Source organism: Panulirus ornatus, chromosome 57 (assembly GCF_036320965.1).
Source record: "Panulirus ornatus isolate Po-2019 chromosome 57, ASM3632096v1, whole genome shotgun sequence".
Taxonomy (NCBI): Eukaryota; Metazoa; Arthropoda; class Malacostraca; order Decapoda; family Palinuridae; genus Panulirus; species Panulirus ornatus.
The window spans coordinates 30744162-30757430 of NC_092280.1; the positions used below are offsets into that span (position 1 = coordinate 30744162).

The following is a 13269-nucleotide window of genomic DNA, read 5'->3' on the forward strand; positions in this document are numbered from 1 at the left end:
TTCTGTTTCTCTTAGTATTACTCTCATATAATCTTTAAAACAAACACTTGATCCTTCTGGGATCACTCTGTTCCTCCCCAGTCTGATACTCTATAATTATGTTCACCCTAGTAATCACTACTCTCCAATACAACTTACCAGGTACACTCAATAAGCTTATACCTCTGTAGTTTGAATACTTACCTTTATTCCCCTTGCCTATATATGATGGCATTATACATGCATCCTCAGGTGCCATATCGTGATCCATTCATGCACTGAAAACCATAATTAACCAATAAAAAACACAGTCACCCCCTTTCTTAAGAAATTTAAATGCAGTACCATCCACTCTAGCCAACATGCCACATTTCATTTTATGCAAGTTCACCATGTCTCTTTCCAATGACTCTCCACATGCACTCCCAACCCAAAGCACCTTACATCTGCCAAACTATTATAAAATATTCAAAAGTCCTTCAAAATACTCACTTCATCACTACCTGTTAACACTTGTTGTATTCCATATATTAACACATGTATTCCATATATTAATGTTTCTTAGAAAAATTTTCAATATAACGGAATCTGGTTTCTAATGGACCACCCTTCCCCACCATTAGGCCAACAGAATCGATTTCCTGGATGTTTATACAGTCTTAACAAGCTTTTATCTGTTAACCATTCTAATAAATTTATTAAACATTTTCCTCAAATCTTTATTCTTTCTTGTGGCATATTAGTCTTACTGGGCAGTTTACTCATAGCTTAGAGAGTTAAGGTTTCATTCCCTTACAGACGAGGTGGAAGAAGTACAAATATTCCATCCATGAGGCTTCAAGCAAACTTTCAGAGCACCTCTGACATTTCCTGCATTGCTCTTAAATTTTGCTTTTACAGTTAACCTCACTTAACATTCTTTGTAAATACTTGAGGCCTTTCACAATTTTCAGCCCTTTTCCCTTCTTTCCCCCATAAAGTAGATTATGATTCTGGTAAGTTACTCTGTTAGTTCAACTAACAGATCAGCATAATCTGAGTGTGCAGTAAAAGTGACTACTTCCATCCTTTTCCATTACACCTTAGGTGCACCCAATAATCTCTTTATTTAATCTCAAGTTCTGTCTCGTTCCTAACCATGACTTACCTTTTACTCATCAAAGTCCCTTTACTAACACCAATTACTTTTCATAGCACAGGACATGTTTCCACAAGACATGTTTCCACTACAATTCTTTTTACAAGCATTCAGATCCTGTATGCAAAGTAATAATATTACATGCTCTTATAATTTTGCTTTCATTTCCTATATTTTAATCCAAAAATGCCATACACGACTTCTTCCATAAAGAAAGTTTTCATGACCTCTTTAATTTGGAAAATTTGAGTTCATACACCTTTCCTCTTCCTCATTTCTCCTTGTTCCTCACCATTAGAGGCCTCAGCAATCCTATTCACCTGAGAAATAACAGCCCCATCAAACAGTGCTTGTCGAACACATTAAGAGTTATTTTCATTTACTGCCTACAATAATTTTTATCTCTAACTTTAAACGGATAACCAATGACTGTCTTTGTCCGCTCATAAGATTAAAAGAAGTTTTCTTAGCCAACACCTGCTTTTTCCACATCCATTCAACTGATACTCAGAATATCATTCACAACTATGCGTTTTCAGCTTTCAGATGCACTGATGGTGGTACTGGAATCCACCTGCATTAGGTTTCACTAGGAGTAAAGAGTCACTTTGGCAAGGTTGTATCACTGGGAGTACAGTCTCATCAAAGAACGCACCCCTAAAAGTCCACATTTTCCTACTTATGTAAGTAGTGCAGTGTAGCCTTGGGCATATATAAAATTCAACACCAAGAAAGAGTACAGACACTTTCTAGACTTTACTAGAGCATTTAATAAGGTAAACTAAAGTTTTATAGATGATGATAAAATATTAAATAAATTACAAAAATGGATCAAAGAGTTCTTAACTAAAAGAAAATTCAACATGGTTGCAAATGAAACCTTGTCTGAAGAAGACATTCTCTAAAGAGTAGGACAAGGAATGGTATTAGCTTGAATCCTATTGGTAACAAGGATTTCAGACGATAACAGAGGTACAAGAAAGTACATTCGATTTTTACAAATGACAGTAGAGTTAGTAAGCTGACAGGATCAGAAAAAACATGAAGAAAATAGAGATAAGAGCCTCATTAAATTTAAATTTACAAAGAGAAATTTGAGCAAATAAGTCATAAAATGACTAACAATATATCAGCAACTCCTTAAACAGGATGAACATGGTGATACAAAGAGCATGAAGAAAATGTCAAAACATTCTGGTTTTCAAAAATGAGGAATTCATTCAAAAAGCACAGTAATAAGACAGTATTAGGAAGCCAAATAATGAGTGATATGATAATAAGAGCTTTCATAACAAGAGAAAGAAAACTCATTATGAAAATGTCTGATGTCTACATAAGAAGCAAAAGTGGACACTGCCAAATTTTATGGTCACTTGTCAAACCAGTGGAAATAAACAGGGTTGATCAAGAGACTCAAAACATGAGATTTATCATGAGGTTGATAAAGCTAACTCAACAGCTTAAAAAGTAAAGAAATATATGTGTTATTCAACCGATAGCAGCAAATGAAGACATAAATAATAATGTACTGGATGTGAAAGCATCTCAACAAGGAAGACAACAAACTATTAAGTCTGCGGTCTTGCCTGGGAATATGTAATAAAAATACCAAACAGAAAATACAACGGAGTCCAGTAAAAAAGGTGGAAAGATGTTCAATGTAATACCTGGATAGAAAAAAAAAAAAAGGGGGGGGGGGGGGGGGGACAGCACTACAGAGACATGTAGACAAAAACTTGATTCATGGTCAAGGTAATTCCAAGATGGTTCCTGGACTAACAATTACAGAATGTGTGACAAAGTAAAGAAAAAATAGTATCATTCATCAAGCAACAAGTGCATTAAGTGCTATGCAGTAGTCATGTTTGACAAAATGTCATCGTTGGTACTTGTAGGTAGATAAGCAGCTACAACTGTAAAACATTAACTAAATTTCAATCAGCTGTTTGATAGCTTTTCCTTAAGTTATGTTGGCTGATACTTTATTCTGAGAACTATACAGTCAAAATGTCTGCAAGGTGTCAGTAGTGCTCTCATCTCATTATCTTTCTTTACATGCTATGTTATATATTCTCTAAACACTGTTCAGAAAATCCCACAAGAATTCTGATTGGTAAAAATAAAATCTCATCCATGTATTACCAATACTATCACAATTTGTAAAAATCCATTCAGACAAAGGAAGAACTTTATACATCACTTACCTCATGTGTAAGGAAGTAGAGATACTGCTCAAAATTTAGCTGTTTACAGCTCAAATATTCAGCAATGCAGTTTTCCACACGCCTCTCAATTTTCAGCAGGACACCAACATTTTGTGTTAAAACCTAAAAACAAAACGTTACCTCAGTGCACATTGTGGAGTTTCACAAAGAAAAGTTATACCTAATAATCTTAACATTTGTGCTACATGTAATTCTCAGAGTATTACAATGGTGGTCGTCACTTAACCTAATAATCAGCACTGTATTGTTCTACAGGCTATGTCAACAAACACTACAATTCTACAAACAGTATGCAAACACAATACAGTTCTCTAATGTCATCACACAATAAACTGTACAGTACTACAGACTATGCCACCACACAACAAACATTGCAGGGTACTAAAGATTGTCAACACACATCAAACATTGTACAGTACCAAAGATTGTGTCAACACATTACAAACATAACTGTTTCTCAACAAAAAAATTGCCACGTTCTCCAGATGTGTATTAAACTTGTAATTTTATTTAATCTTTGTCAACAATGTGTACCCAATTGGTAAGTGTGGTACAATTTTAGCCCTATCTGCCAGCAGACCATATCATTATCTCAAAAATTTATTCATGAAAACAATTTCATTTGAGATACCAATATTTCAACCATATCATTATCTCAAAAATTTATTCATGAAAACAATTTCATTTGAGATACCAATATTTCAAAGTAAACACAGTACAGAGAAAGATCTGAAATAACAGTGTTTATGTACCAGTCAGAGACTGACACCAAGTATTTATGCATATTCTATTTCTGTTAATCTGTATTATAGTGAGCCCTTCTAAACCCAAATTAACTGGTACACCAAAGAATCAGGTATAGGAATTATTCTGGTGTGAAAATGATTCAAATAAATACATACCATAGTCACACCCAGTATGCAACTGTAGCCAAATGATACTCATCTCACAAGTTTATTTCAATATCTAGCAAAGCAATTTATGATGATTTTGCCAAAACTATTTTGTACATTAAATAGGTTATCAGATGACAATGGTGAAAATTAGCCACACGAGCACACAAGCTATGAAAAAGACCATTGCTACTATCTATAAATGATTATGCTTAACCATCCATGCCTAAAAAGCAAGAACAATGCATCTTGGCATAAAATGAACTATCACCACCTGCTGAATGGCTGCTACTACCTCCCCAATACCTTTGGCCCCACCCTGGAATATGATGGCTGGGCATTTAATCCAACCTTCAAGGATCAGGTCAAGTGTTATGCCATTCATTCCATGGGTTGACCTTCAAGCTATTAAATTCAATACTAAATAAAAGTAGAGACCAGGAACTAAACTTGGGGAAAGGCTTAAGACTACATATACAGATGTGGGTAATCAGATTCACATCCTGAACCCTGGCCTGATCATCAACATAATGAGAACTTTCAATGTGTCACCAAAATACATAACGTGGTGTAAATTAAGGCTGTAAATTCTTACTGACTACAGTGTAAATTAGCACCATTACATGGGGTGAACACAACTGAAGTCAATCCTGTAATCCAGGAATATGCCCAACATCCGGTAAAATTAGATGCAGCTACTGGACAGACAGTTCAGGACAGATATAATTACCCATTTGTACTGTAGAGGGAGGGAGTTTTACACCCATGGAGTACCATTCCTTGAACTCTACAATCACACAGCCTCTTAAATTTCTGTATGCTGTCTGCATTAACCATGTCCACAGTCATTCTGATATATTAATTCATCACTTTACAATAAAAAAGTATCTATTTCCAGCTTTTTAACAAATTCTTATTCAATTTCATTCATGTTACATCCTTTGGATGCTCTAAACCTTTATCTCTTAAAGAGGTGTTCTTTATAATGTCATCAATCCATTTTAAACACTTGAATGCTGTGATCAGGTCACCCTTTACTCTTTTGTCCATGGTGAACAAATTTAAAGCCTACAGCCTTTCCATACAGCTTAGGCCTCTTAATTCTGGTACCATCTTTGTTGCTGTCCTCTGGACCTTCTTTATGAGCTCTTTGTATTTACCTAATTGTACTGTATGGGTTGGTAGTTTTACAATCGTAGGGCCTCATCTCTCAAACATTCTCTGCTATCACATAATGTCTGAATTTTATGAATGCTGTCTGCATTTACCATGTCTTTAGTCATTCTGTTTAATTCATCCACCAATCTTAAACAGTAAAAGAATTTCTTAACATCCTTACTTACAAGTTTCTTACGTAATTTCTTAGTTTCCTCTGGTTCTTTTCCTGCACATTTTGAAAAACTGTTTTCCGTCCATGTCACTGAGGTGTTTGAAAACCTAAAATGCTGTTTTATCAGGTAACCCCTCACTCTCCTCTCTTGCAAGGTCTGCAAATTTAAAGCCTTTAGCCTTTCCCTGTAACTCAGCTCTCTTAATTCTGGTGCAGTCCTTGTTGCTCAACTCAGGACCTTCTTTATCAGCTCTTTGTGCTTCCAGAGGTGCAGTGGCCAAACCTGAGAGTCTATTCTACTTTTGGCCTATGATTGACATGAAGAGCTTGCTAAATATTTCTTGAACCATACACTTGAAAGCCATTCAGATATTTGCCAGGAGAAAGTTTGGACTCTGGTGATAGGTTAAGGATAATGCCGACTCCTAAATACTTCTCATTCACAGAATGTTGAAGCTTATTTCCAGCCAGATAATAATCACACTGCGGCCTCCTATCACTTTGTCCCATCCTCTTTGTGTTACATTTACTTCGGTTGAATTTCATCAGCCATGTATCACACCATCATATATCGGATCCCCTCGTAAGCTGATTAAATCCCCCTCACTTCTCATTTCCCTCATGACTTTTGCATCATCTGCAATCATATTTAGGTATGACTCCATTCCTTCAGGCAAATCATTCACAAAGATAAAGAAGAATAATGGTTCCACTATACAATCCTAGGACAGGACACTCCACCAGTGACCTCCATCCATTTAGAGACGAGTGGCTCCTCTGAGATGAATTCTTTGTTCCCTTCCACAAAGATGTAATCTAATATCCATAACAGGAATCTTCCCCTTATTCCTGCCTGGTATCTCAACTTCTCATATATGACCTCCCTTCCCTAAGACCGTATTGCCTCTCGCTTTGGTAATTTCTCCTTTGTAGAAACTCATCTATTTGCTTTCTGATTTTCCACCACCTTAGATGACACTCTTGTCAAGTAGACTGATCTGTAGTTTAATGCCTTTTCCTGGTCACCTTTGTTAGAATATGGTTGACTCCCTGGTCCTTCTCACAAACAATCCTGACGTGTATCTCCCGGTAAATGATAATCATCTTGCCCCAGCCTCATTACTTTCCATTTGCTTGACCTTAACACTAGTCCCATAACAAATGAATATGAAATCTGATCAAACTTGGTACCAGAAAACTAAACTGGCTGTAGCCATTTTCCGTTGCTTTAAGTAAATGCTTTCTGTAAAATAATTTGCACCGCTGAGATGTATTTCCGTATATATATATATATATATATATATATATATATATATATATATATATATATATATATATATATATATCCCTGGGGATAGGGGAGAAAGAATACTTCCCACGTATTCCCTGCGTGTCGTAGAAGGCGACTAAAAGGGAAGGGAAATCCTCCCCTCTCGTTTTTTTTTTTTTTTTAATTTTCCAAAAGAAGGAACAGAGAAGGGGGTCAGGTGAGGATATTCCCTCAAAGGCCCAGTCCTCTGTTCTTAACGCTACCTCGCTATCGCGGGAAGTATAAAAGTATAAAAAAAAATATATATATATATATATATATATATACATATAGGGGATAGGGGAGAAAGAATGCTTCCCACGTATTTCCTGCGTGTCGTAGAAGGCGACTAAAAGGGAAGGGAGCGGGGGGGCTGGAAATCCTCCCCTCTCGTTTTTTTTTTTTTTTTTTTCCAAAAGAAGGAACAGAGAAGAGGGCCAGGTGAGGATATTCCCTCAAAGGCCCAGTCCTCTGTTCTTAACGCTACCTCGCTATCGCGGGAAATAGCGAATAGTGTGAAAAAAAAAAAAAAAATATATATAGTAAAATGTATCTTATATATATATATATATATATATATATATATATATATATATATATATATATATAGTAAAATGTATCTTGATAAATGTATGGCCTGCTTACTTTGAATTACTTTATTTCATAACTGTTTTTCCGTAACTTTTATTACTACAGCCACAGCCCCTAAAAAAAATTTTTGTCTCAAAAGTTCGGAACAGATGAACCATAACCACACACAGCACTATGTGATCTCCTCCCTTGAATGATGAGCAAAAATAAATAGAAATCCAACAACCTCTTGGCACTCCAATCCTCCCAATCCCTTTTGAATGCGGGTCCAGGCCAAGCCTGGCTCCTGTAATGGTATATCTCTGTATCATATATTTTTTTTTTTCTTTGTCGCTGTCTCCCGCGTTTGCGAGGTAGCGCAAGGAAACAGACGAAAGAAATGGCACAACCCACCCCCATACGCAATGTACACACATACATGTCCACACACGCAAATATACATACCTATACATCTCAATGTACACATATATATACACACACAGACACATACATATATACCCATGCACACAATTCACACTGCCTGCCCCTATTCATTCACATCGCCACCTAGCCACACATGGAATACCATCCCCCTCCCCCCCCACATGTGTGCGAGGTAGCATTAGGAAAAGACAACAAAGGCCCCATTCGTTCACACTCAGTCTCCAGCTGTCATGCAATAATGCCCGAAACCACAGCTCCCTTTCCACATCCAGGCCCCACACAACTTTCCATGGTTTACCCCAGACGCTTCACATGCCCTGATTCAATCCACTGACAGCACGTCAACCCCAGTATACCACATCGATCCAATTCACTCTATTCCTTGCCCGCCTTTCATCCTCCTGCATGCTCAGGCCCCGATCACTCAAAATCTTTTTCACTCCATCTTTCCACCTCCAATTTGGTCTCCCACTTCTCCTCGTTCCCTCCACCTCCGACACATATATCCTCTTGGTCAATCTTTCCTCACTCATTCTCTCCATGTGCCCAAACCATTTCAAAACACCCTCTTCTGCTCTCTCAACCACACTCTTTTTATTTCCACACATCTCTCTTACCCTTACATTACTTACTCGATCAAACCACCTTACACCACACATTGTCCTCAAACATCTCATTTCCAGCACATCCACCCGCCTGCGCACAACTCTATCCATAGCCCACACCTCGCAACCATACAACATTGTTGGAACCACTATTTCTTCAAACATACCCATTTTTGCTTTCCGAGATAATGTTCTCGACTTCCACACATTCTTCAAGGCTCCCAGGATTTTCGCCCCCTCCCCCACCCTATGATTCACTTCTGCTTCCATGGTTCCATTCGCTGCCAGATCCACTCCCAGATATCTAAAACACTTTACTTCCTCCAGTTTTTCTCCATTCAAACTCACCTCCCAATTGACTTGACCCTCAACCCTACTGTACCTAATAACCTTGCTCTTATTCACATTTACTCTTAACTTTCTTCTTTCACACACTTTACCAAACTCAGTCACCAGCTTCTGCAGTTTCTCACATGAATCAGCCACCAGTGCTGTATCATCAGCGAACAACAACTGACTCACTTCCCAAGCTCTCTCATCCACAACAGACTTCATATATATATATATATATATATATAATCCCTGGGGATAGAGGATTAAGAATACTTCCCACGTATTCCCTGCGTGTCGTAGAAGGCGACTAAAGGGGGGAGGGAGCGGGGGGCTGGAAATCCTCCTCTCGTTTTTTTTTTAATTTTCCAAAAGAAGGAACAGAGGGGGCCAGGTGAGGATATTCCAAAAAAGGCCCAGTCCTCTGTTCTCAACGCTACCTCGCTAACGCGGGAAATGGCGAATAGTTTAAAAGAAAAAAGATATATATATATATATATATATATATATATATATATATATATATATATATATATATATATATATATATAATAGCCATTTCCCGCGTTAACGAGGTAGCGTCAAGGACAGATAAATAAGCTTCATATGGAAAATCCTCACATGGCCCCTTTCTCTGTCTCATCTTTTGGAAAGAGTAAAACAAGAGGGAAGGATTTCCAGTCCCTCTCTCCCAAACATTTTAGTCGACTTTACGTTACGCAGGGAATATGTGGGAAGTATTCTTTCCCTTCTATCCATAGTGATATTATATATATATATATTTTTTTTTATACTTTGTCGCTGTCTCCCGCGTTTGCGAGGTAGCGCAAGGAAACAGACGAAAGAAATGGCCCAACCCCCCCATACACATGTATATACATACGTCCACACACGCAAATATACATACCTACACAGCTTTCCATGGTTTACCCCAGACGCTTCACATGCCTTGATTCAATCCACTGACAGCACGTCAACCCCGGTACACCACATCGCTCCAATTCACTCTATTCCTTGCCCTCCTTTCACCCTCCTGCATGTTCAGGCCCCGATCACACAAAATCTTTTTCACTCCATCTTTCCACCTCCAATTTGGTCTCCCTCTTCTCCTCGTTCCCTCCACCTCCGACACATATATCCTCTTGGTCAATCTTTCCTCACTCATTCTCTCCATGTGCCCAAACCACTTCAAAACACCCTCTTCTGCTCTCTCAACCACGCTCTTTTTATTTCCACACATCTCTCTTACCCTTACGTTACTCACTCGATCAAACCACCTCACACCACACATTGTCCTCAAACATCTCATTTCCAGCACATCCATCCTCCTGCGCACAACTCTATCCATAGCCCACACCTCGCAACCATACAACATTGTTGGAACCACTATTCCTTCAAACATACCCATTTTTGCTTTCCGAGATAATGTTCTCGACTTCCACACATTCTTCAAGGCCCCCAGAATTTTCGCCCCCTCCCCCACCCTATGATCCACTTCCACTTCCATGGTTCCATCCGCTGCCAGATCCACTCCTAGATATCTAAAACACTTCACTTCCTCCAGTTTTTCTCCATTCAAACTCACCTCCCAATTGACTTGACCCTCAACCCTACTGTACCTAATAACCTTGCTCTTCTTCACATTTACTCTTAACTTTCTTCTTCCACACACTTTACCAAACTCAGTCACCAGCTTCTGCAGTTTCTCACATGAATCAGCCACGAGCGCTGTATCATCAGCGAACAACAACTGACTCACTTCCCAAGCTCTCTCATCCCCAACAGACTTCATACTTGCCCCTCTTTCCAAAACTCTTGCATTTACCTCCCTAACAACCCCATCCATAAACAAATTAAACAACCATGGAGACATCACACACCCCTGCCGCAAACCTACATTCACTGAGAACCAATCACTTTCCTCTCTTCCCACACGTACACATGCCTTACATCCTCGATAAAAACTTTTCACTGCTTCTAACAACTTTCCTCCCACACCATATATTCTTAATACCTTCCACAGAGCATCTCTATCAACTCTATCATATGCCTTCTCCAGATCCATAAATGCTACATACAAATCCATTTGCTTTTCTAAGTATTTCTCACATACATTCTTCAAAGCAAACACCTGATCCACACATCCTCTACCACTTCTGAAACCACACTGCTCTTCCCCAATCTGATGCTCTGTACATGCCTTCACCCTCTCAATCAATACCCTCCCATATAATTTACCAGGAATACTCAACAAACTTATACCTCTGTAATTTGAGCACTCACTCTTATCCCCTTTGCCTTTGTACAATGGCACTATGCACGCATTCCGCCAATCCTCAGGCACCTCACCATGAGTCATACATACATTAAATAAATATATATATATATCTTTTTCTTTTAAACTATTCGCCATTTCCTGCGTTAGCGAGGTAGCGTTAAGAACAGAGGACTGGGCCTTTTTTGGAATATCCTCACCTGGCCCCCTCTGTTTCTTCTTTTGGAAAAAAAAAAAAAAAAAAAAAAAAAAAAAAAAAAAGAGGGGAGGATTTCCAGCCCCCCGCTCCCTCCCATATATATATATATATATATATATATATATATATATATATATATATATATATATATTTCCAGCACATCCATCCTCCTGCGCACAGCTCTATCCATAGTCCACACCTCGCAACCATACAACATTGTTGGAACCACTATTCCTTCAAACATACCCATTTTTGCTTTCCGAGATAATGTTCTCGACTTCCACACATTCTTCAAGGCCCCCAGAATTTTTGCCCCCTCCCCCACCCTATGATCCACTTCCGCTTCCATGTTTCCATCCGCTGCCAGATCCACTCCCAGATATCTAAAACACTTCACTTCCTCCAGTTTTTCTCCATTCAAACTCACCTCCCAATTGACTTGACCCTCAACCCTACAGTACCTAATAACCTTGCTCTTATTCACATTTACTCTTAACTTTCTTCTTTCACACACTTTACCAAACTCAGTCACCAGCTTCTGCAGTTTCTCACATGAATCAGCCACCAGCGCTGTATCATCAGCGAACAACAACTGACTCACTTCCCAAGCTCTCTCATCCCCAACAGACTTCATACTTGCCCCTCTTTCCAAAACTCTTGCATTCACCTCCCTAACAACCCCATCGATAAACAAATTAAACAACCATGGAGACATCACACACCCCTGCCGCAAACCTACATTCACTGAGAACCAATCACTTTCGTCCCTTCCTACACGTACACATGCCTTACATCCTCGATAAAAACTTTTCACTGCTTCTAACAACTTGCCTCCCACACCATATATTCTTAATGGAAATGAGATGTTTGAGGACAATGTGTGGTGTGAGGTGGTTTTGATCGAGTAAGTAACGTAAGGGTAAGAGAGATGTGTGGAAATAAAAAGAGCGTGGTTGAGAGAGCAGAAGAGGGTGTTTTGAAATGGTTTGGTCACATGGAGAGAATGAGTGAGGAAAGATTTACCAAGAGGATATATGTGTCGGAGGTGGAGGGAACGAGGAGAAGAGGGAGACCAAATTGGAGGTGGATAGATGGAGTGAAAAAGATTTTGTGTGATCGGGGCCTGAACATGCAGGAGGGTGAAAGGAGGGCAAGGAATAGAGTGAATTGGAGCGATGTGGTATACCGGGGTTGACGTGCTGTCAGTGGATTGAATCAAGGCATGTGAAGCGTCTGGGGTAAACCATGGAAAGCTGTGTAGGTATGTATATTTGCGTGTGTGGACGTATGTATATACATGTGTATGGGGGTGGGTTGGCCCATTTCTTTCGTCTGTTTCATTGCGCTACCTTGCAAACGCGGGAGACAGCAAAAAAAAAAAAAAAAAAAAAAAAAAAAATATATATATATATATATATATATATATATATATATACACACACGCACACACACACACACAGTGTTTTTTCCCTACTGTAAGTTAAACCAGCCTTAGTTTTATTAAAATTATTTAAACCTAACCATGAAAATGTAAGGCTGCTAATCATGTAATGTGATCTAAGCCAAAGTTACACGTTAGTGACACCCTTACAAAACGTAATACATGTAACATAATGCCCATATTAATCCTAACGATCATCAATACAAATAAAACCCCTCTAACTTAAATTACTCCCATACTATCCTATCAAAACCTCCAGTTTATTCCCAAAACGATTATTTTGATTCGCCATTAGATAACATAGACTTACTTTTCGAATCTAACCCAATGCGGTGTTACTGGAATGAAGATGTTATCATATTTATTAATCACAAGCTACAATACAAGCACTTATCTACTCAGCTTACATATCAGTCAAGCACTTACCTCCACACACAACCCACCTTAGTCTAGCAACAGAAGAGCACAATTGAAAAACTTCACTAAGTCAATTACGAAAACCTCATCATTCCAAATTCTAATATAAGATTA

The 13269-nt window shown here is 38.6% G+C and overlaps 1 protein-coding gene across 2 annotated transcripts in view; it reads right to left on the reverse strand.

Annotated features, from left to right (window-relative positions):
• Positions 1-13269, reverse strand: part of LOC139766406 (switch-associated protein 70-like) — a 42394-nt gene that overhangs the window by 23402 nt on the left and 5723 nt on the right. For both annotated transcript variants that reach the window (XM_071695037.1, XM_071695036.1), the window contains exon 2: positions 3322-3444. In XM_071695037.1, the coding sequence (XP_071551138.1) occupies positions 3322-3444 (123 nt within the window). The remainder of the gene's footprint in view (positions 1-3321; positions 3445-13269) is intronic.